This window comes from Macaca fascicularis, chromosome 10, assembly GCF_037993035.2.
Source record: "Macaca fascicularis isolate 582-1 chromosome 10, T2T-MFA8v1.1".
Lineage (NCBI taxonomy): Eukaryota > Metazoa > Chordata > Mammalia > Primates > Cercopithecidae > Macaca > Macaca fascicularis.
This window is the reverse complement of record NC_088384.1, coordinates 79,399,884-79,425,000: the sequence shown is the minus strand read 5'-3', so window position 1 is coordinate 79,425,000 and position 25,117 is coordinate 79,399,884. Positions and strand designations below refer to the sequence as shown.

The window sequence follows — 25,117 nt, the reverse complement described above, 5'->3', positions numbered from 1 at the left end:
ACAGACCTGGGAACCTGGGCTTCCCAAGCATCGTAAAGAGAAGAAAGTTTATTTCACACCCACATTCTTCCAGGTAGCTGAATATAAATAAGCTTAAACAAAGGAGATTCTGGCAATTTCTGTTGGCAGGCACCCATCACTGCTACAGGTCTCAGGCATGATTTTGTGTCAGGGCATAAGAGTGATTTCAGCCATGAGGAAAACATCTGTGAGGAAAAAAATGTTTCAGGGTTGAGACTTGTGGCTTGTGGGCCATGTCCATGTTTAACACGACCTGCTCAGTGTTCAAAATGTTAAATATTGTCCAACATTTAAAATTTTTTACATAAAAATCTAAATGTCTTGCGTTTCTTGAAAAATTATAAAATAACAGTTAATTTGCATTTTTGCAAAAATCAGTTAGAATCAACTTCCAGCAGAAAAGGAGAAGAGATAGATAAACTGTGGTACATTCCTACAATGAATTACTACAGAGCAATAATCAGAACTAAGTGCTGATACACTCAGCAACATGAATGGACTTCACGTATGCCAAGCAAAAGAAACTAAACACAAAAGTGCACACTGCATGGTTCCACTTATGTAAAGTTTAAGGCCAGTGAAAATCAATCAATGGCAACGGAAATCAGCATAGGTTTATCTCTGGCGGAAGGAGTACGTTTGGAGATGATGGAAACGTTCTATATTTTGATCGGGGACGTAGGCATATAGGTGTAAATGTAGTGTAGCCACCGATACACTCAGGTTTCAGCACCTTACACACCTCGCTGTATGAATTTCATATGTCAATAAGAAATAAAATTTAATGAAAAAGTGTCAATTGGCTAAGGAACAGCTGGCCTTTTAAGGTGAGGCTTGCCCTCTCTGCGTGGAGCCCACACCCAATAGCTGGCTCACTTAGATGGCTGCAACAGAATCTATGGTGTGGGGCCCAGCAATCTGTTTCAACGAGCCCCAAAGTTGATTCTGAGGCACTATTAAAGCTTGAGAAACTGCTCTAGAACACTATATACATAAAATAACATACATGAAAGGCAGAGGCGGCCCTTATGAAGCCCTGTTACCCCTCCCCCCAACATATTTCAAGAAACCTAGAAGAGAGGACTTTGTTGGCTTCCTCAAAGAACTCTATCTATCAAGCCTAAGTTTCAAAACTCTTGGAAGGGATTGTACAACCAACACACACCATTCCTCTTTTAACCATTAGACACTTTTTATTTCAGCACTGTTACAATTGGGTCCATATCACTCATTAAAAAAAAGTAAAAGCAAACAGCTGTATATCTTTGATTATGAAAAGATTATCAAACAAAAAGCATTCAGATATATTCCAAATTTGAAAAAATAAATGAAAATCTACATTCAAGGAGTTATTGTGGCTCAGGGAATCTTAAAAATTACGAGAAACTCACGAATTAAGACAAGTAATCCCCATTCTCACCGTTACTTGCATAAATCTTACATAAAACACTACTTGGAGATCTCTATTTTCTGGGAAGTTATCAACTTTTAAGCAAGCGCCCACACAACCACACAGTGTGATGCAGTCAAACTGGAAATTCTGTGCCAACAGAGAAGGCATTTTGAATCTGTCGAGGGAATCAGAGGTGCTTATTATACACTTTTTCATTGATTAATATTAATTGGAAAAGCACAAAACAATGACATGATATGATAGAAATACTTATTCTGTGTATTTTGCGAAAAAGTTAAGGGATAACTTTTCTTTTTCATAAAGTTAAGTGATTATTTTTTACCAGAATGGTATATAATTTCAGAAAACAGTTTTTTGTGTGTTCATGCTAATATTTAGGAATGTCCTAGCATTTAGAAGGAGAAAGGGAGAGAGAAAGAGTTCTGGGAATAATAAAGCATAATAATAATAATAAAACATAATATAATAATTATATTTTCAGGTGGTGATTCTCTGAATTGTTTCATTCAGTACCTCACAGTGATTGAACAACCAGAGAGATGATAAAAAACCAACTTCAAAATTACTTTGGCTACCTAGTTCACCTCCAATTTGTCAAATACTTGGTTTGGGAATGAATCTAAAAGTCACGTGATCAGGGTTTCATGGGTGTGCTCCTAGTGCGGTGGACAGGGCTCCATGCTTAGAAAAGGGACTCGGGCTTAGGGCTTGATGCTCTGTGGTTATTGGCTTGAAATACTTAATAATGTAATCATTCAATTTGTGTTTTATAAGTGAAGCATGATGCAACAATGGAACTTGTGCTGGGGACACTGAGAACCTAGCATCATACATTGTTCCATCTCCTGCCACCTCCCCATGTCTGCTAAGTGAGTTCTTGGTTGCTGGCTCAGGCATTCTGCTTAGTATTTTTGCCCTTCAGTCCCAGCAGGGTTCTGGGCATGGGCACAGGTAAGATCAAGGCAAGTTACAAGGCAATACCCCAGGCACCTGGAAGGCTCTACTACTTGCCATGTGGGTATCCCCAATCCCAAGGAAGCATGACATGAAACAGCAAACGTCTCCATGACAGCTTAAGAGAAAAACTGTGGAAGGAAGGAAAAGGTTTTTGTCTTGCTTTTTGAACAAGGGGCCCCATTTTAATGTGGCATAGTCCTCACACATTATGTAGCAACCCTTGCACATGGCTATCAATGGTAAAGAATCAAAAGAGTAAAGAAAGGGAAGTAGGAGGTACAGGAGAACCAATAAGGTATGCAGAAAGGAAACGAGATAATTAGGGCTCAGAAAATAAAATTAAAATTTCATATTGTTACAAATGGACTAGATATATCCTTCCCAAAAAATGCTTTATTTCTCTCTGATTAAGAAGTAACATATATCCTAAAACATTTGGATATATTCAGACACTAAAGATGTGATTGGAAAGCTGCATTCAAAGAAGTATCACCAGTTACTGCCATCCATTCCAATTCTATCCAGGGCTACCTTCTCAATGTTGTCAATCAGGCATTTCCAATGCTTTGAACCTGAGCTTACAATTTAAGAACCACTGTTTTAAAGACATCTAAACAGAATACAGGTTAATAAACAATGAGATCATTATCTTTTCACCTTAGTGTTTGCTACCTCCAATTTTACTAAAGGATACAGTACTTTAGCCTGCCAGAGGATGACGTTGTCTAAACACATTTTCAATGTTTTCTTTTTAACAGTTAATATATTTCCAGGATGAAAGTCCATTTCTTTCTAAAAGGTTCCTAGGACACCCATTGAAAAGTCAAAAGCAATGAACTAAAAGGGATTGCTATTTTGTTGGAAAAGAACGACATCCTTTGTATTGAAGTGGGGAATTACAGACTGTGGTCACCCTCTGCACAGTGTCTCTTTGTCAAGTAATACATGCTGAAAAAAAAATAATACAGATGGGAAAATATTGTGCACTGTCAGATCTTGGAAACGGCCAAAGGATTTTTCCTCACCAATGTCTTGTCGATGACTTTCACATTCTGGCACCCTGAAAAAAATAATGCATACATTTAATATGAACTGAATGCAATAATAATCAGGCAGGTAATCGTTTTCCCAAGGAATGTAAAATTTGACAAATGTAAGGTTTATGATTCAAGGTAGGCTTGCCAAATCTTATGTGGCATGAGACCATTTTTTATTACCTAAACAGTCCTTAACACAAAATGACTGGCACATATTTTTATTAACACAAAGAGTATATTCTTTCTGCCACATTTAATAGAGAGTCAGTGACTGAAAGCTCTCTTTTAGGATATGTCTGTGGCAAATTAAAATGCGTAGTGAGGATTCACAGAATGGCATTCTTCTTGTTGAGGCTCTGTCTGCAGACTGAGTACAGTAGTGAGTAGACCATTTATCTGGGGAGTTCTATCTATGGGGACAATCCAGATCATATGGATTACAGAAAAGGAAATCCTCTTTGCCTTCAAACATGGGGTAGCTGATAATTAACTCCCGGCCATTCTTTCTAGCTACAGGTTCTTTCTGAGCCAAATTTGAAATAGTCACTAGTAATATTTTAATGCTTATTTATTTATTTATTTATTCATTCATTCTTTCAGCAAATATGTATTGTTTGTGTGCCAGGCACTGCTCTATGCACTGAAAATACTGCAGTCAAGACAACAAAGCACACTGCCTCATGCATCTTCTGTTCTAAAGGGGAAGCAGACAATATATAACACATATAATTTTAAAAGGAAATTCTATGATAGATGATATATAGGCGACAATAGGTGCTATGGAAAAAGCATGAAATAAAACTGGAAAAGAAAACTGAAAGTTGAATAGATCGGTGGAGGGTAAATTGCTATGTTAAACACAGTAATCAGGATAGGCACCTTTAAGAAAGTGTAATTTATATGAACACACGAAAGATGAGAGGAAGTTTTTCATGTAACTATCTGGAGGAAGAGCATCCAGGTAGAGGGAACAATCGTTGCAAATACCCCAAGGCTAAAACATATCTCACACAGTCAAGGGACATCATGGAGGCAAATGTCACATGGGTAGAATAAGTAAGGGTGACATTATTAGAAGTTGGGATCAGAAAGATGACGGGAGTCAAACCATAAGAGGCCTTGTAAACCACTACAAGGACTTTGGTATTTACTCTGAGTAAACCAGGAGCCATTGGGGGTTTTCTGATCAGAAAAGTAAGATGATCTCAATTAATGTTTAAAAGAACTGTTCTGGCTGCCATGATCAGAATAGACTGGGAGAGGGGAGGTACAGGAGGATAGACCTGCCCACTCGCAATGTCCACGGGATGAGACACAATGATGGCTCCAGCCAGGGCGGTGGCAGTAGAGATGACAGGGAGGTCAGAATCCGATTATATTTTGAAGATCGAGCCCCTGTGAGTAAGAAGGTGTGAGAGAAAAGAAGAGGCAAGAATGACTGAAGATTTTTGGACTCAGCAACTGAAACTATGGGATTAACATGAACTGATGGAGAAACTGCAGGTGGAGCAGGTTTAATGTGGAATGTTAGCAGCTTAGTTTTGGACAGGTAAGAGTTTGGGATGCCACTTAGATATCCAAAGGGAGCTGTTGACTATCCAGGTAGATGTATGTGTTCATGTGTTATGAGATGAGGAAGAGTATGATGTTGCAACCACCTTTAAGTAGTCGTACTCACCAAAATATTCCTAATAAAGCTGTGAAATATAGAGGTTAAGTAATTACTAGAGACTATGCACATGCAGAGCTCCTCAAAACTGTAGATATGGAGTCAACGTCAAATTTAATATACTCAATGATCCCACACTCTTCTCTTTCAAATTCACTTCTCTCCACCAAGGACCCTGACTTACAGATCATAAAAGAAAAGAAAGTTGTAAACAAGAATGAGTCTTACCACTCAAAGCCATGGCCAACCGGAATTCTTCCTTTAGTATCTCAAGGACATCTTGAACACCTTTCTCCCCCTAACCGAGTGAAAAAATACAGAACTATTGTGTAAATCAGTCTGACTTGTTTTATTCATTTGTTTTACTGTCAAATTGTCTATTTTATATATTTATTTCTTTGTCCAATTACCTGGAAAGCTAACCCCCAAATGATTGGTCTCCCCACAAACACAGCCTTGGCGCCAAGAGCCAGAGCTTTCAGAACATCAGTGCCTTTCCGCACACCCCCGTCCAGGAAGACTTCCACCTTCCCTTCCACGGCCTCCACAATTTCTGGCAGAACATCAATCTGGGGAAAGAAAAGTTCAATAATGTCACTCTATTAACACTGAATTGTTATTCAACTCCACCTCCAAAAACCATGGACACATCCAGCTAGGGCTTAGAGTGAAAGAAGCCAAGTAGGTTTGGGGTCAACGGTAAAATTATTTCCTCCTGAAAGAAGAGAGGTACAAATGCTAGTAACTAAAACACCAACTAAATTTGGAAATGAGTAGCTTATTTTTATTTTAAAGTGCAAGGTTTTCTTTTTTTCTGTTTCTTATATTCAAAGATTGTCATCAAAAAATTATAAACATAAAACACTTGATCTTCCATAACTCTTTTTGTTCATTTTTGAGACAGGGTCTTGCTCTGTCACCCAGGCTGGAGTGCAGTTTCATGATCCCGGCTCACTGCAGCCTCCATATTGAGAGTTCAAGTGATTCTCCTGCCTCAGTCTCCCAAGTAGCTAGAAATACAGGTGCCCACCACTGTGCCTGGCTAATTTTTGTATTTTTAGTAGAGATGGGGTTTCATCATGTTGGCCAGACTGATCTCAAACTCCTGACCTCAAGTGATCTGCCTGCCTCAGCCTCCCAAAGTGCTGGGATTATAAAATGTATAAAAGTAAATGAAGTATTTTATTGACATAAATTATTCATTGCAAGTCAATTGTTAAAATTCATGCTCAGATAATAGTGCAAACAGTGTGTAAAATGCAAATGCAACTAATAATAAAACAACTTAGTCTCTTATTTTCTCATCCAACATATTTTGCATCCAGCTGTATATTAAAGAACAATCTGTGAAAACATTTTTCTTGCTTTTAAGAAATGTGACCACTTGCACCATGAAGATCTTGGTCTTGATTGGCAATTGGTGATGATGGACATAGGTTGGCATCAAAGTGCACTTGCCTGCACCTTAGCCTTGGCCACTTTGGCCGATAACATGTGAGCAGAGCTGGCAGAATGTCATTTCTGAGCATAGGCCTTAAGCAACCTCATGTATTCCCACTTACTTTTTTGCACCTTGTCATTTACCATGAGAAGACCATCCACCAGGTATTATTTCCCCCTCATCTTTGGCCCCAGGATAAATATTCAGGAAGCAGAGCCAGCACAGCCAAGCCCAGCTGGAGCTGACAATTGGATACCAGCCACCTAGCTAGTACCAAGCCTAGATCGGTAGACACTAGTCAACACAAACTTTCATGGAAATAAGTGATTGCTGATTTAAATCACTGAGTTTGGGATTGTTCATTTTATAGTGTCACATGGCAGTAGCTAACTAATACAATCGGCTACTTTAATGTGAATCTGCATTTGAGAATGAAAACAATTTACAAGGTGAGCTAGAGATCGAAATCTGTAGAAATCACCCACATTCATCCCAAAATGTAAAAATCTAAATTAAGTATAGTTCCTATTTAAAATGTATGCTGAAGAAGCTGCCATACACTCAAGTCCACCTTTTCCAGAAATAATTGTGCTGAAATCACTCAAAGGTTATCCCATTTCTACCCTAAAATTTTAGAGGCTAAAGAGAGTTTTATATATGAGGCTGAAGACCAAATAGGGCTACAGATTGGAAGGAAGTGAAGGTAACTCTTGGCATGTGGCCCCTAAATGTTTGGCATGTAATGTGATTTTCCTCTTTTCCTTTTGGCTTTTCTGCCTTGCCAAACATGCTTTGGATCTATTTACATATGTCCCTTTTCCTATACATAGTCCTCTTTTTGCATTCAGGCAAGTTACATCAACATATAAATGCTACAATTTCCAAGCGATGATGCAAGCTATAATTAAGCATATTTCCCCATTTGAAACCAGAACCAAAGAAAAATATTAGCTAGCTTGGGTTCAATACACATTTTCAAAGTCAGTCAAATCAAGTGTGTTTAGGTAATTTCCAATGCCTACCCTGGCCTAAAAGTAAACTAATAAAGATACTTAAAAATGCGAATCCTGGGTTAAAAAACAGAGCCCAGATTGGTGTTTCATGTGTCTGTGAACAACAATGTTCCATCTATTGCTAGGCATTTCAATCCTCCCCTTTTTCTTTCAATAGCTGCAGTTTTACTAGGTGTATATTACACAAAATAATTCTGATCAAACAGATTAGATAAATAAATACAGTAGACAGACTCACTATGTTATGGCCCTGTTTATGTTTCCCTCTTTTCAGCTTTCTATACATCTGTGAGATCATTCATTTTAGCTTTTTCCTTAGTGCTTCTTCGGGCAACTAATTGTGGGCTTAACTCCACTGGAGTTAATCTCCAGGAAAATATGGTAAGATCCCTGTATACTGTTACTCATTCATCCCTCTATTCGCTGTTTTATCAAACACTTTATAAAGGACCTGGTATATTTAAGGCACTAATGTCAGGCAGAGTAGGGGATGTAGAAAGAAACCCACAGGGATCTGACTCGCAAAGAGAGTCCTCTTTCTCATTTGTGTTCGAGTCACACTCTTCCAGAATGCTCCCTGCACAACTTGCTCCCCTAACCCCTCCCCCAAACACAACTTCTACTGGCAAGGAGCTCTCACCTTTCCATCCTCTATTGCATCCACTGTTATACTCTCCATTTCTGACATTTTAGGTATGGAAACCTTTGTTCAAATCAAAATAGTTTAAAATAAATAAAAGCAGATGGAACCAGAGGTGCTTAGTTAAACGCAAAGGAGACAGAGTCCAAGTCACTGCCCATAACCTAAGCACACTTACAAAATCACTGGTCTGTATACATTTTGCTGATTGTTTGCAACTGCAAAAATGGCTACAATGATTTCCTCTTCTTCATTTCCTTGCAATATTATGGGAGAGAGGGAAAGGAAGGAGGGTTCTGTTCCCCCACACCTTAGATCTGAATTGAACTTGTGATTTACTTTCACCAGTGGAATATGAGAAGTGACAGGATGCCCATTCCAAGCCTAGATCTCAGGAGGCCTTGCATGCTTACACACACTCTCTAGGAGACCTGCCACTTCATGAGAATGCTGGAAGATGTGAGACAATGCAGAGCCATCCCTGCAGAGCTCATCCTATGACAGCCTCCTAGTAGGCCTAGTAGCTGGCCACGGACACATGTGACTGAGTCCAGCCAAGACCAGAGAAACACTCAGCAGATCTCAACACAAATTGCCAACCCACAAAATTGTAGATTGTAATAATGATGATTCTGATTTATCCAGTAAGTTTCAGAGTGACTGGTTATGCAGCAAAAGCCAGCTGATACATTAAATGTTTCTCTAAGATAGAATTGCATGGACTGTTTATATAGAAGAAAATTTAAATCCCTTGTAGTACTTCACAGAACATCCCCAAGAACTTAACAACCCAAATGCTTATTCTATAAAAATGTTTTGCTGTTGATAATTTTCACTGTGAAAGAAAGTCATATTTCTAAGCTTGAAGTAGTTTGTGTCCAGATAGCATCAAAATGAAAATGCAAAATTGAAAAAAAATGCTCTTAGGATTCAAATATTCCAGAGAATCTTAATTTGAGAAGATCTAATGCTATGTATTTTAGAACTCAATTTGATTCCATCCTGTTATTCTCTAACTACTTCAAAGCCAATCTGGATCACATTATAACCATGAGGTAACAAGAGTATTTTTAATACGATCTTATTTTTTAGTTTTTCTGGGGTGTAGCAGAGGCCTGACAACTCTTCTCAGAAGCAACATATTAAGATGAACTGAAGTTAAATTACTGTTCTAGGACTCCTAGTGATAATAAGTATTTCTCCATATAAGCAAATTCTGTGATTTATATTAGCCTGGTGCAAAAGTAATTGCAGTTTTTGCCATTAAAAGTAATGGTGAAATGACTTTTGCACCAACCTAACAGAAATGTAGAATTCATATTGTTGTCCACTTTCTTTTTGTAAGTAACACAATACTGTGAAGATGTTTGGGCTAAAAGTCTCAGTGACTTACTCACCTAGCTCTTATCCCCTAAGAGGTGAGACAAGACTCCATTTCAGTACTCTTCCCATGACATCATGCTGCCTCCGTGGCTCTGACTTATGACATAACAAAATCTGCAGTACAGCAAGTTCTTCTGTGCAAGTACTGAGACCTGGACACCACAGCCTCCCCCAAGCCTTTTGTCACTCACCGCAAAACCCACACACTGAGAGAACTTTGTACTGTGCCATACACCGAATCCTTCCTCACATTTCTCTCATCATTATGAGCCTCAAATTTGCTCTAAAGTGTGAGGCAAAACTCAAGCAAGCATCCCTCTTATGTATATGACATGCAAAGAGGAGGGTTATGGTTTGTTTTGTTTTGTTTTTGAGATGGAGTCTTGCTCTTGCTGCCCAGGCTGGAGTAAGTACAATGGTGCAATCTTGGCTCACTGCAACCTCCGTCTCCCAGGTTCAAGTAATTCTCCTGCCTCAGCCTCCCAAGTAGCTGGGATTACAGGTGCCCGCTACCACACCTGGCTAATTTTTGTATTTTTAGTAGAAGCAGAGTTTCACCATGTTGGCCAGACTTGTCTCAAACTCCTGACCTCAGATGATCTGCCCACCTCGGCCACCCAAAGTGCCGGGATTACAGGCATGAGCCACCGCACCCAGCTGGTTATTGGTTTTTGTTTGTTTTGTTTTTAATTTTAATTTTTTATTTTATTTTCCATAAGTTATTGGGGTACAGGTGGTATTTGGTTACATGAGTAAGTTCTTTAATAGTGATTTTTGAGATTTTGGTGCACCCATCACCTGAGCAGTATACACTGCACCATATTTGTTGTCTTTTATCCCTTGCCCACTCCCCCACTCTTTCCCCCAAGTCCCCAATGTCCATTATATCATTCTTATGCCTTTGCGACCTCATAGCTTAGCTCCCACATATCAGTGAGAACATACGATGTTTTCCATTCCTGAGTTACTTCACTTAGAATAATAGTCTCCAATGTCATCCAGGTCACTGCAAATGCTGTTAATTCATTCCTTTTATGACTGAGTAGTATTCCATCATATATATGTACCACAGTTTCTTTGTCCAGTCATTGATTGATGGGCATGTGGGTTGGTTCCACGATTTTGCAATTGTGAATTGTGCTTCTATAAATAGGCCTGCGCAAGTATCTTTTTCGAATAATGACTTATTTTCCTCTGGGTAGATATCCAGTAGTGGGATTGCTGGATCAAATGGTAGCTCTACTTTTAGTTCTTTAAGGAATCTCTGCGTGGTTTTCCATAGTGTCTGTACTAGTTTACATTCCCATCAGCAGTGTAGAAGTATTCTCTAATCACTGCATCCACACCAACATCTACTGTTTTTTGATTTTTTTATTATGGTCATTCTTGCAGGAGTAAGGTGGTATCACATTGTGGTTTTGATTTGCATTTCCCTGATCATTAGTGATGCTGAGCATTTTTTCCTATGTTTGTTGGCCATTTGTATATCTTCTTTTGAGAATTGTCTATTCATGTTCTTAGCCCACTTTTTGATCAAATTGTTTGTTTTTTTCTTATTTATTTGAGTTCTTTGTAGATTCTGTATATTAGTTTTTTATCAGATGTATAGATTGTGAAGATTTTCTCCCATTCTGTGGATTGTCTGTTTACTCTGCTGACTATTCATTTTGCTGTGCAAAAGCTCTTTAGTTTAATTAACTCCCAGCTACTTCTCTTTGTTTTTATTGCATTTGCTTTTGGGTTCTTGGTCATGAAATCCTTCCCTAAGCCAATGTCTAGAAGGGTTTCTCCAATGTTATCTTCCAGAATTTTTATAGTTCCAGGTCCTAGGTACAGTTATTGTTTTTTAAAAAACAGTCTCAAGGAACACAACTCAAAAACCCTTCTAGATGTGTCTATATTCTCTCAGCGAGAGGGAAACAAGCAACACCATTTGGCTATTTTTCCCTTAAAATCTAGTTAGATTTGATTTCAGTAGATTTATATTTTATTTTTAGAAAACAATTTGGCCCACCTACTAAGTCTGCATATCCATACACAAGTGAGTCATAAATCTGAGAAAAAGCCTTGTGCTGTGACCGACCTCTCCACCCTACAAGGAGGAGGTCTTCACTTTCCACCTCTGTTTACCTGCAGCCAACATTTGATATCACCTAAAATGGTGTGTCTCTGGGAGCAAAACTGAGTTGCAAAGAGCTGACAACTTCCAGTTTCATTACTTTTCATCTTTTGTGTGTTTGTTTTGTTTTTTGAGACAGAGCCTCACTCTGTCGCCCAGGTTTGAGTGCAGTGGCATGGATCTCAGCTCACTGAAACCTCCACCTCCCTGGTTCAAGCAATTCTCCTGCCTCAGCCTCTCAAGTAGCTGGGATTACAGGTGTACACCACCATGCCCTGCTAATTTTTGCATTTTTAGTAGAGACGGGGTTTCACACATTGGCCAGGCTGCTCTTGAAATCCTAGCTTCGAGTGATCCCCTTGCCTTGGGCTCCCAAAGTGCTGGGATTACAGGCGTGAGCCACCACTTGACTGTATAATCCTACAATGTACAAAGACTTGCTTGGTTCCTACCATTAGTGCTTTAGGAAAAACTCAGTGCAATATGCACACCCAATATTCCCTGCCATCATTTACTCCGCCATCACAGCCACACAATTGGTCTATGAATGTCACTAAATCAACCTGCTAGTTCAATGAAACAACAGACCACTACTAGTTGACCAAAGTATTTGTTCTACTCTTCTTCTGGTTGTGTGGATAAATTCAAATGGTCATCTCAATTCCAACAATCTATATAATAACTACCACTGAAGGGTTCCGATAAAAGGGAAAATATTTATATAAGAATCCAGTTCTGAGAGAGGTGGTAGTCTGGAAAGTTGACCCACATTACCTAGTAAATACAGATAGATAGATAGATAGATAGATAGATAGATAGATAGATAGATAGACAGACAGATAGATAGATAGGAAATATATATATATATTTAGTAAATATATTTAGATATATAAAGTTTTGTTATATGATGCTAGTTACTTTGCCTATGTAAATCACATTATAAAACATTACAGTTTAAAGGTTTAAATTTTAAAAGATGAGGAAACCAAGGTAGGGAGCAGAAGGCAATTCCCTCTGTCCCTCTGCAGTTCAGGCCCTCCTTCTCTCTTTCCTTGGCTATAGTAATTGTAAAGGCCACCTCATTGGCCTTTCTGCTTCTTGTCATGACAAAATCCACTTTAGAAGACTCATTGCTGCTAAGCCAAGGCTCTTCTAGTGCACACCCAATGACTCATAATAGTCAAGGATCTCCTTCCTTATCTATCCAGGCAGATGCCTTTCCCAGAACTCTCCCACTCCCCCTGGAACCGCCTTTGCAAAACTTATAACTGAGAAAATTATGTCAGTGAAAGAGATCTCACCTAACTGACTCTATCTTGATTCTAACTGCCAAGCTTTCCTTGTTCATTCCTGAGTGTAGGCCAAACTAACTTTGGGAGAAACTTAGTTCATACTTTAATTTTGAAACAGAGATGATAACAGCCCTTTCCCAAAGCAAACTCCCTGCCTGCCTGGTGACTAGGCTGCCTTTGCAGGACTAACAAATTAGTCACAAGAATAGAAATTATGGTTTAGGAGTCATGCAGCTGTAGGCTGCAAGATTCTGAACCTCCCCAAATTGCTCCTGGGGATAGCATCACCTTTGTAAAACCGAAAATCAATGCCTGAGATATTTTGCAGACCCTGTACCTGGATCAGTTGGCACCACCCAGACTGATAAACGGGCTCATCTGGTGTTGTGGCCTCCAACGAAGAACTGACTCAGAGCAAGAGGACAATTCGACTCTCTGTGATTTTATCTCCGACCTGACCAATCAGCACTCCCCACTTTCTGACTCCTTCCCCACCAAATTATCCTTAAAAACCCTGAACCCCAGGTTTTCAGAGGGACTGATTTTAGTAATAATAAAACTCCAGGCTCCCAGTACAGCTGGCTCTGCGTGAATTAAACTCTTCCTCTATTGCAATTCCCCTGTCTTGATAAATCAGCTCTGTCTATACGGTGGACAAGGAGAGCCGGTTGGGCGGTTACAGCATCAGACACTGCAAACAAGATGGATTATTTAGTATTCCCTGAGCACATCTCACTCTTTGCCAGTTTACACTTACGCTTATCACACTGCAAAGAGGGGGCCACATGGGGCCAGAGCAGAAGCAAAAAGGATCTGCAATATCATTGCCCCATCTACAAGAGGCTTGGCCAAATCCCCACAAGTGGACAGCACCTAAGGGAACCGCTTGATAGCACCCCACCAATGGCTCCTGGCCCCCATTCTGGATCACGGATCCATAAAATCCACCCCAGGAAATGTGTCCATCTCCATGGCTTTGCATCCATTTCTGGACTCCCAGTCCCTGATCTTAAAATCTGCTCTAAGTGTCTGTTGGTTTTCATGGTTTTAGGATCTTCAGGTTCTAATTGTTCTTTGATACAGTTCCATTCAGTCCCATACCTTTCAGGCCAGTTTGGCTCATTTTTATACTTAGATTTTGGACTCTGATTTGCCTACTCCAGTGCATAAAAACCAAAGATGCACGTTGGAATCTCCTGATAGCTTTAAAAAAATACTAGCGCCTATACACTCCCAAGCCCCAACCAGAGATTCTGATAAATAGACCTGGGGAGGAGATCAGGAGTCTTTAAAGTTCCCAGATGATTCCAATATGCAGCCAAGGTGGTTCACAACCCAGCCAGAGTAGCCTACTTACAGCTCACTTCCCCTTGCCTGGGCCTAAGCTTTTTTTCTCCTTTTCCCAACTCGTCACCGTTTCTCTGCAGCTTTTCAACCGCCACCCCACAGGAAATTCCAATATGTCCCTCCTCCTGATTTCTTGTCTCAGTTGTACCAATGATCTCAGATTCTACCACAGCCTTTGAATTCCCACAATTCTCTGCTAGTTCATGTCTTTGGACATTCATGGCATAATCCTTTCTTTCACACTCATTTACATACTTATTGGTGTATCTGTGAATTCCAGAATAATCCTTGCCCACAAATGTCTTTATTATTTAACAGAGACTTTCATAGGTTACAAATAAATGCACTGGGCTAATTAAACATAAATATATTTGTTAATTTGGGTAGTTATGTGCCACTAAACTTAAAATCCAAGATCTCACATATTTGCACGTATTTCACCTTGACTGATCACACAAACTACACACAAAGAGGAGGCAGACATAGAGATAGTAACACAGTGATGGAAATGGGAACTCCAAAAGGAAATTGCAGCGTTTGCCAAAACTCACAGTGGCTGGCACCCCATCGAGTTGTCGAGCCCCATGATTCGACACCAAGATCCCATTCAAGCCATGTTTAACAGCCTCCCTGGCATCATCACCTGGAGAGAGTAAAACAAGCATCTTAAGGAAACTGTAACTTAACATGCGGCTTGGGTTTAGAGGCCTCCACATTCCAGTCAAATGGAGGCTGACTCCCACCTACATACCTGGGTCAATAATCTTAGCATAAAAGTGTACCCTAGGGTTAGCACTAGAATAGTAGTGGTAGTTTTCTAGGCCAACAACAACAACAAAATGTTACCACTGATGGCAATTTAATTGTAAAATACATAAAAGTATCAATAGATAATACATTGACATAAAACGTATTTATTTTTATAAGGGTGTACTCTTGCTAAGTATTTTCAATAAATAAGATTATATCACTTTATCATTTAGCAAAATTATTCCTCAACAATTTGGATAGCAAAAAAAGCACATAAAAATGGCAAGCACTGTTAATGTAACAGACAGTGGACAAACCTATTTCAAAAAACAATCTTTAATACAAAGTCGTAATAGCTTTAGTAACTATTTTAAGTAATATTGTTCTATAATTAAATATATGTTTGCTCATTGAAATGTATAAAAAATTGGCCAGGCGGAGTGGCTCATGCCTGTAATCACAGCACTTTGGGAGGCCAAGGCGGGTGGATCATGAGGTCAGGAGTTCAAGACCAGCCTGACCAACATGGTGAAACCCTATCTCTACTAAAAATACAAAAAAAAAAAAAAATTAACCAGGCTTGGTAGCAGGTGCCTGTAGTCCCAGCTACTCAGGAGTCTGAGGCAGGAGAATCGTTTGAACCTGGGAGGCGGAAGTTGCAGTGAGCCAAGATCACACCACTGCACTCCAGCCTGGAAGACAGATAAAGACTCCATCTCAAAAACAAAAAAGAAAGAAAGATATAAAAAATGTAATATTAAATCTCTAATCATATTTTAAAATATATTAATTTCTGAAAGTTCAGTTTAAAATAGATTACTGTTCTCTTAAATCTATTTGCAACATTTAAAAACATATTTTATATTCTAAACTATTATTTTTAGCATGTCCTAGTAACAAACCATTTGCTAAAAGAATCATGAAAACAACACTGGTTCTCAGGTTTAACATTCAAAATGCAATACTAAGCAAAACCAATCGGTTCAAGAGTGTAGTAAAAATCAGGCCTTGGAAATTTAAGCAAATGGATATAGGTCATTGGTAATCTGTACAAATTCAGCAATGGAGATAATGAGCAGACTTGACTAAGAACTATTTTAAAAGATAAGATAATTATTTTTTTAATTATATGCTATCATTTTCCAAACTTTGTTTTATACAAGGCTATTTTTCAACTATTCTTACTTTTTTCAAATGATGATAGTGATATTTTTCTTCTAAAATTATAGGTATAGGAAACTGTTAAGCCTATATGTTATAGACTAAATATTTAAATCCTCTCAAAATTTACATGTTGAAGCCCTTATCACCAATGTGACGGCACTTGGAGATGGGGTCTTTGGGAGGTGATTAGGATTAGATTAGATTTCTAATTGCCTTTCTTTTCTTTTTTCCATTTACGTCAGACTTCAGAATATTATCAAGTTCTTCAAAATTTCAATTATTTGATCTGACCTATTAGGTCACTTTATTCTCCCCCTGGAGGTAACCCCTGGAGCCCTCTGCCTTCCTGATCCATTCTGTTGTGGTTACTCACAAGACATAATGTCTGCCTTCCGCTTTGAATTTGCTCTTATTCGCTCTGAGTTGAATATCTTGCTGTCTGAGTATGCCCTCATTTGGTTTATATTCTCATTTGTTTGTTGTAGATTCCTTTGTAACTTTCTTAAAAAGGACCCAAGGGAGGTAAACTTACAGACCACCTAAATAGCTTCTCTTGTGTGTGAATGACAATTAGATTGGGTATAATAATCTAGGTGGAAAAACCATTTTACTCAGAACCTTAAAGACATCAGTCCATTGTCTTCTAGTACCCATTGCTGATGCAAGGACTGATGCCAGTTTGATTTGAATTATTTTATAAGTAAACAGTTTTATGTTTAGTTTATCTATACACATTATTTTTCTGAAATTTCATAAGGAACATGAGAAGTTGTGATTTGTTTTCTCACTCTAATGACTTACAACAACAGCATTCAGAAATTGTTGGTCTTTAATAAATTCCTCTAGGCCTCTTTCTTTTACTTTTCTACCTGAAACTCCTATCAGTTGGATATTGTACATTTTAAAGTGGTCTTCATGTACATTCATGTAATACGTTTTTCTTTCTATTTATCTTATTGTTCTCATTGTTGTTTTACCCTTTGGGAAATGTCATTGACTTTATTGCTCAGCCTTTCAGTCATTTCAGCAATCATGTTTTTAATCTTTGAGAGCTCTTTTTTATATTCAATTTTCCCTTTTTTAAAAAAAAATCAGAAGTCATTTTTCTAATCATTGGGAACTCTTCTTTATGCTCTAATTTTCTTTTCATGGCAGACTCTTCCTATTTATATATATATTTTCAACTTTTTTGAGTGTCTCATTTGGATGTTTTAAAGTTCCTTTTCTTGTTTCATCTCTTTTTCCTGGGATAAGCTTTTCTATAGATTCATCTTGATTTTTTATGTTTTGGTGTTTCTGATATGCCTAGTGATGCTAAATTTTCCATTTGTATTTAAGGAAGAAAGATTGAGGAACTGCCCTGTTTTGTAAATTAGTTTCATTCTTGCCAAGTCCTTGGCTGGAGTGGAAATTCTTTCTTGGAACTCTATGTAAGAAAACGCAGGGAATGTCAACTAAGAGGCAATTAGACTGTGAGTTCCTCAAGTGTCAGAATGAGGACAGCATCATGTCATATTGGAAATGTCACCCGCCCATATTTCATCCCAGTCATTCATTCATTTCTTTAGAAAGGATCAGCTACTTTATTATTGAGAAGTCAGTGCCAAGTGTCCATTGTTGCATAAGAAGTAGACTGGGAGCAGGATTGCTGGCAGGCATGATCGCTTCCTATATTGATCTTCAGTCAGTCCCCTTGCATTTAGTCTTCACTACCCTCTCTGCCATCCTTGCAGACTATATACCTACAGCCTCTCAAGCATTCTATTACATAATCAACCCCTACGTCCTCTAGGATTTCCTGAAAGCCTATCTCAAGGTACAGTTTTCTGTATGTTTTCCTGCTATCAACATGCTTTCAAAAGTTTCCTAAAATTTCTCTGCTGTTTCTGTCCCTCATCCTCCTTTGCTTTGCTGTCATTAGTGTATACATATTTGCATTTCTGTACTTTAATTTCAGTGGGGTCTTGGCTTTAATGAGAGGATTCATATGTACTCAGGCCATCATTTGAAACCAGAAGCCCAATACATTTTCATCTCAGACATATTTCATAAATGATTCCCTAAAGATAGGGCCTCAATGAACTACCATAGAACTTTCTGTGATAGTAAAAATGTTCTAGATCTGTGCACTTCCATCATACAGTACCACTAGTCATGTAGACACTGACCAACTGAAATGCGGCAGTGTGACTAAGAAACTGGAATTTTGCCTTTATTTCATTTTAATTAACTTATATAGCCACATGCGGCTAGTGGCTGCCGTATTGCACAGCTCACCTTCAATGTTCCCATAAGCTTACCTATCCTAATAGATATAGCATGGTATTTATTCTAAAAACCTAGGTGTAGTCATAAATAACCTTAGTAAACAGTGTAAAATTATATTCTGAATTGCTATAGTTTGCTCTGGTTATCTAGTTATGTACATGATACTAAACTTCAAGTCAAATGTAAAAAAAAAAAAACACTTGAAAAACATAGACAATGGTATTTTTTCAAACCTCATAATTGAGCATGTGTATAGTTCTCCAGTTTATATGCCTATGTCTGCCACCATGTAGCTACAACCTGCATTATGAGAAGTCAAATATTACCAGTAAACAGATCCTGTACAGGAGGAAGAAGTGATTCACTGTTTAGACTAAGTCATCGGACCACCTGGACTTAAAGCCCACATCTGCTGCTTGCTTGCTGTGTAAGTGGCAAGTTACTTAACTTCTCTGTGCATTAAGGTCCTAAGCCACAAAATGAGGATAGCAATCCATATATGATGAGCTTGTGGATTTAATGAGTTGAATGTGTGTTTAGAAAGTGCCCGACACATGTCGAACACTCAGATAAATATTAACTATTATTACTCTTTTCCTCTGATGGTGCAGGGAGTTTAAACTAAGACAATGAGTAGGTGGAGAAAGATTTATTTGCAGGATGCATTTGGCAACTCTATTTGAGTTGTGTTTATAACAGTTTCATCCTAGTTGGGATTACAATGATAAAGTGCCTCCCATTTGAACTAAATGTTTCTTAAGTAAGTCTGTTATCTGCCATCATTTCAAGTGGTTTTTTATATTCTGCAGGTAGTATTGGGAATATAGGGAGAAATGACAGAATGATTTGCTCAGAGGATAAGACTGTGAATTTTTAGAGAAGCAAAGACAATAAGGATAATTTATAACCAGACATAAGTCCCTTTTATTAGCTGCTTATGCAGCCTTGTCCACAGTTTTACGTTTTATTTTAACACAGAGAGAAAAGCAATTTTGCCTTAATGAAAGGGCCAAAATATTCCCACTTAGCAAAATGTTCGTGAATCTTGGATATTTTTATTAATTCTTAGAACTTAAGAGTGTGGCATTCCATATTTGTGAATTTGCCATTAAGTACATTGATTGAGAAACACAGTCATCAATGGGCAGTGGCACTGTTTGCTATCTTACTAATATTTTATTTCCATATTTAATTTAACATATAAAAGTGAAATGTAAGTACTCAAGATCTGAGCTCAGCCTTCAAACTCTTGGAGCTTTTGGTCTAGGAATCTGTTCTGACTTAGAGGAGAGTAGTAACTAAATCCCAGACACATGACAGCAATTTTAAACACAATCCAGGAACATTAAATGAATTTTTTTTAGAGTATCTTGAACAATGTATACAGGCATACCTTGTTTTATTGCACTTTGCTTTATAGCAATTTGCAGCTACTAAGTTTTCTAGAAATTGAAAATCACCACCCTGATCAGTTAGCAGCCATCAACATCTAGGAAAGACCCTCCACCAGCAAAAAGACGACAACTCACTGAAGGCTCAGATAATAATTAGCACTTTTTAGGAGTAAGGTATTTTTAATTAAGGTATATACAATGCTCTAGTGGCATTGTGGCAACCCTGCAACAAGCAAGTGTACCAGCACTATTTTTCTAACAGCATGTGCTTGCTTTGTATCCCTGTGTCACAGTTTGGTCATTCTCACCCTATTTCACACTTTTTCATTATTGTTACATCTGTTGCAGTGATCTGTGATTAGTGATCTTTGATGTTACTATTGTAATTGTTTGGGAGTACCATGAACCATCGCCTTTAAAATGTGGAACTCAATAAATAGGTGTGTTCTGACTGCTCCACTCACTGGCCATTCACCCATCTCTCTCCCTGTCCCCAGGCCTCGCTATTCCCTGAGAAGCAACAATATTGAAATCAGGCCAATTAATAACTCTACAATGGCTTCTAAGTGCTCAAGGAAGAGTCACATACCTCTCACTTTAAATTAAAAACCAGAAATTATTAAGCTTAGTGAGAAAGGAATGTGAAAGGCCAAGACAGGACAAAAGCTAGGCTCCTTGTGCCAAACAGCTAAGTTGTGAATGCAAAGCAAAAGTTCTTAAAGGAAATTAAAGCTACTATGCTAATGAACACAGGAATGATAAGAAAGCAAAGCAGCCTTATTGCTAATAGGGAGAAAGTTTGAGTGGTCCGGATAGATGATCAAACCAGCCACCACACTCCCTTAAACCAAAGCCTAATCCAGAGCAACACCCTAACTCTCTTCAATTCTATAAAGACTGCGAGAGGTGAGGAACCTGCAGAAAAAATGTTTGAAGCCAGCAGAGGTTGATTTCTGAGGTTTAAAGAAAGGAGCCATCTCCATAACATAAAAGTGCAAGATGAAGCAGCTGAGTGCTAATGGAAAAGCTGCAGCAAGTTATCCAGGAGATCTAGCTAGGAAAATTGATGGAGATGGCTACGTTGAACAATATATTTTCAATGTGGATGAAACAGGCTGTATGGCATCTTCTTCCAAACAAGCCTTCCTCATACTGGAAGAAGATGCCATCTAGGACTTTCATAGCTAGAGAGGAGAAGTCAATGCATGGCTTCAAAGTATAATCCAAAAATTTTACCAAATCTACTCTGCCTGTGCTCTATAAATAAAACAACAAAGTCTGGATGACTGCACATCTGTTTACAGCATGGTTAACTAAATATGTTAAACCCACTGTCGAGACCTGCTGCTCAGAAAAAAAAAAAAGATTTCTTTCAAAATATCACTGCTCACTGACAATGCACCTAGTGACTCATGAGCTCTGGTGGAAAAACACAAAAAGATTAATGTTTTTATGCCTGTTAACACAACCTGCACTCCATAGCCCATGGATCAAGGAGTAATTTTGACTTTCAAGTCTTATTAGTTAAGAAATATATTTCATAAGATTATAGATACTATAGTTAATGATTCCTCTGATGAATCTGAGCAACATTAATTGAAAACTTTTTGGAAAGGATTCATCATCCTAGATGCCATTAAGAACATTTGTGATTTGTGGGAGGAGGTCAAAATATCAACATTAACAGGAATTTGGACGATGTTGATTCCAGCCCTCATGGATGACTTTGAGGAGCTCAAGACTACGGTGAAGAAAGTCACTGCTGATGTGGCAGAAACAGTAACAGAACTGAATTAGATGTGGAGCCTGAAGCTGTGACTAAATTGCTGCAATGTGATAAAACTTAAATGAATGAAGAGTTTCTTCTTATCGATGAGCAAAGAAAGTGGTTTCTTGGGATGGAATCAATTCCTGGTGAAGATGCTGTGAACATTGCTGAAATAACAACAAAGGATTTAGAATATTACATAAACTTCACATATAAAGCAGCGGCAGTTTGAGAGGACTGACTCCAATGTTGAAAAAGTTGTACTGTGGGTAAAATGCTATCAAATAGCTTCTCATGATACGGAGAAATCTTTCCTAAAAGTAAAAGTTAATCAATGCATCAAACTTCCTTGACTTATTTTAAGAAGTCACCACAGCCACCCTAAACCTTCAGCAACCCCCACCCTGTTCAGTCAGCAGCCATCGACACCCAGAAAAGACCCTCCACCAGCAAAAAGACTACAACTTGCTGAAGGCTCAGATGATGATTAGCATTTTTTAGGAGTAACTTATTTTTTAAGTAAGGTATATTGTTTTTTAGGCATAACGCTATTGCACAAAATAGATTACAGTATAGCAAAAACATAACTTTCATAGGCACTGGGAAGACAAAAAATTTATGTGACTTGTTTTACCGTGGTGGTCTGGAACTGAATCCACAATGTCTCTGAGGTATGCCTGTATAAGAAGAGCTGACTAGAGAAAAGTTTCTCAGAAACACAAAACCACAATGGAAGTGAGACAGCCTAATTCAAAAAAAATTAAAAGAAAAAGAAAAAAACTCTAAAAAGCACTATGCTTTTGCTCAAAAAAGCCATTTGTTTGCTAGTGTGAGTTCTGACAAAGACCAAATCCTGTCTCAAGTACATGTTAGGAGCTTGCGTTGACATTCTCTAAGGTCAGTTAAACCACACACAGTAAGAGATTACATCTTCCATTCCAATTTGCATTCATTAAAATATAATTCTTAAAATGGTGGGACAGTCAGATGTTTGGTCTAGATCTTCACAGTTGCTCATGGCTTCATGTTCCTGCAAATATAATCTGCACTTTTCTGAAAAAGGAAAATGAAAGAGGATGGGTGACTCTTAGTCAACCCATGTGATTTCTGGATGAGGACCTGTGAAATGGAGAAAATTGGATTTCCCAGAACTGGTCCTGCCACGGCTCCCTTCCGATCCAAATTGAGCATATGTGTTACTTGGTGCAATTGTTGTCATAGAGATGATTCTTGTTTGTTAAATAAAAGAACCAAATGGTTACAGAAAACTAGACAATGTAAACTGTACATGTATAAATAAGTTATTTCCCTTTAAATGTCAAATGTCCCATCTCTCCTTATCCTTTTTTTTTTAGCTTTCTCTAATTAGATAGACTCATAGTTTTCATCAAGAAGTTCAGTAAATAAATATTTGGACTATCTACTATGTGTAAAATGTCACAAAAACATTTAGAAACAAGCAAGAAATCCATATGGATGAGAAGAAAAGAGAGGTGGTGATGATGGTGGTAGTGGTGGTGATGGTGGTAGTGGTAGTGGTGGTCATGGTGGTGATGGGAGTGGTAGTGGTGGTAGTGGTGATAGTGGTGGTGGTGGTGCAGGTGGTGGTGGTTGTCTTGGTAATGGTGGTGTTGATGGTGGTTGTGGTTATGGTGCTGGTCGTGGTGGTGGTCATGGTGGTGATGGGAGTAGTGGTGGTGGTGGTGGTGATAGTGTTGGTGGTGGAATGGTGGTTCCTGGTAATGGTGGTGTTGATGGTGACTGTGGTCATGGTGATAATGGGATTGGTGGTGGTGGTAGTGGTGGTGGTTGTCCTGGTAATGGTGGTGTTGATGGTAGTTGTGGTTATGGTAGTGGTGGTGATGGTGGCAGTGGTGGTGGTTGTTCCCGGTAATGGTGGTGTTGACGGAGGTTGTGGTTATGGTGGTGGTGGTGGTGGTGGTGGTCATGGTGGTAATGGGAGTGGTGATGGTGGTGATGGGAGTGGTAATGGTGATAGCAGTGGTGGTGGTGGCAGTGGTGGTGGTTGTCCTGGTAATGGAGGTTGTGGTAGTGGTGGTGGTGGTGATGGTAGTGGCAGTGGTCCTAGCTAAAGTGATAACAGAATGAAGTTCTAGAAACCAAAATATTTTTCAACATAACATGTGATAGTAAATCTAATTCAATTGATTTGCATCATATCTTAGGGGACAAAGTTGTAGAAAATGATATACACTGGAAATCCTAAATTGAAAAGGTAGTTAAAAAATAAAATGACCTTTGTTCCTTATTCGAAACAATTATGGAACAAGACTAAAATTTTATTCTTCCCTAGTGTTTTAAAGCCAGATCCCCTGGGCCATCTCTGTGATGAACTGTCTTAATTTTCTAATTTAATTATACCTTCTCAGTCCCCTCCCTGCTATTACTCTAGGTCATCTCTACAATTATCTCTTTTCTGGGCAACAACAGTTCCTAAATGTCTTCCCTGACCACAATTTTGCCACCTCCATCCATTAGGTCCATTGTGCAAAGCATTATTTCTGTAAAATGCTTATTTGATGAGGTTGCTTCTCTGATCAAGACACTTCAGTGGTTCTCAGCCACTTTAAGGCCTATATTCTCTAAATGGCTTACATGTTTTATAAATTGTTATGCATAATTGCTTTATTCTGCCAGTACTTCAGTCTGAAATAGAGTCTATTGGCTTGCATGGCAAAACTCAACATCATCTTTCATTCTGAAAAGTGTTTTCTAACTCACTCTTATATTATTGTCCATATTCTTTTTTAAGCCATGCCCTTACATTGCACAGATTTCTATATAACATTTTATTGCACCCAAAATGCTTGCTTATATATCTGTCTCCTACAAGAATAGACTGTCTTTTCATCCAAGGATCTAAGATTGTTTTATTTTATAAAAATATTTTAGCACACAGTAATTATGATATTTATGGAATGAATGAGTGAGTGAATAAGAGAATGGATGAATGAATACATAAATGAATGGTACAGAACCTTCAGGTTAATATTATTTAGTCCCCACAGTTGAATGCGGCCACAGTAAGTAGCACTAGTAATCATGGATGACAACACGGATGCAAGTAAAGGAAGTGAAACCATTGTTTAAAGGTGTCTGTAAACCAAACCAATACATATTCATTGAAGTATAATCCACAGAAATTTTGAACTAGTACAATGATCAGTAGGAAACAGTGAACAATTTTTTTTAGAAGTACAGAATAATGTTTGAGATGATAGATATGCTAATTACCTGATTACTATACATTACAGGTATTGAAACATCACTATATGCTCTATGCATATGTACAACTATTATATATCGATTTTAAAAACTACTTTAATTTGTTTAAGCACAGAATAAGAACATCTGGATTTAAACATATCTCCACTACTTAAATGTTGCACTGGGCTTATTTCTTTTACTTTTATAAGCTC

At 38.3% G+C, this 25,117-nt stretch overlaps 1 protein-coding gene across 1 annotated transcript in view; it reads right to left on the bottom strand.

The window, feature by feature from the left end:
• Window positions 1-1,194: 1,194 nt before the first annotated feature.
• The window catches only part of HAO1 (hydroxyacid oxidase 1), a 55,527-nt gene continuing 31,604 nt past the window's right edge, over window positions 1,195-25,117 (bottom strand). Inside the window, exons 5-8 of the mRNA XM_005568381.5 lie at window positions 14,885-14,976; window positions 5,509-5,667; window positions 5,327-5,396; window positions 1,195-3,452 (exon numbers count right to left, since the gene is read on the bottom strand). Coding sequence (XP_005568438.2) covers window positions 3,382-3,452; window positions 5,327-5,396; window positions 5,509-5,667; window positions 14,885-14,976 — 392 coding nt within the window. The 3' untranslated portion in view covers window positions 1,195-3,381. The remainder of the gene's footprint in view (window positions 3,453-5,326; window positions 5,397-5,508; window positions 5,668-14,884; window positions 14,977-25,117) is intronic.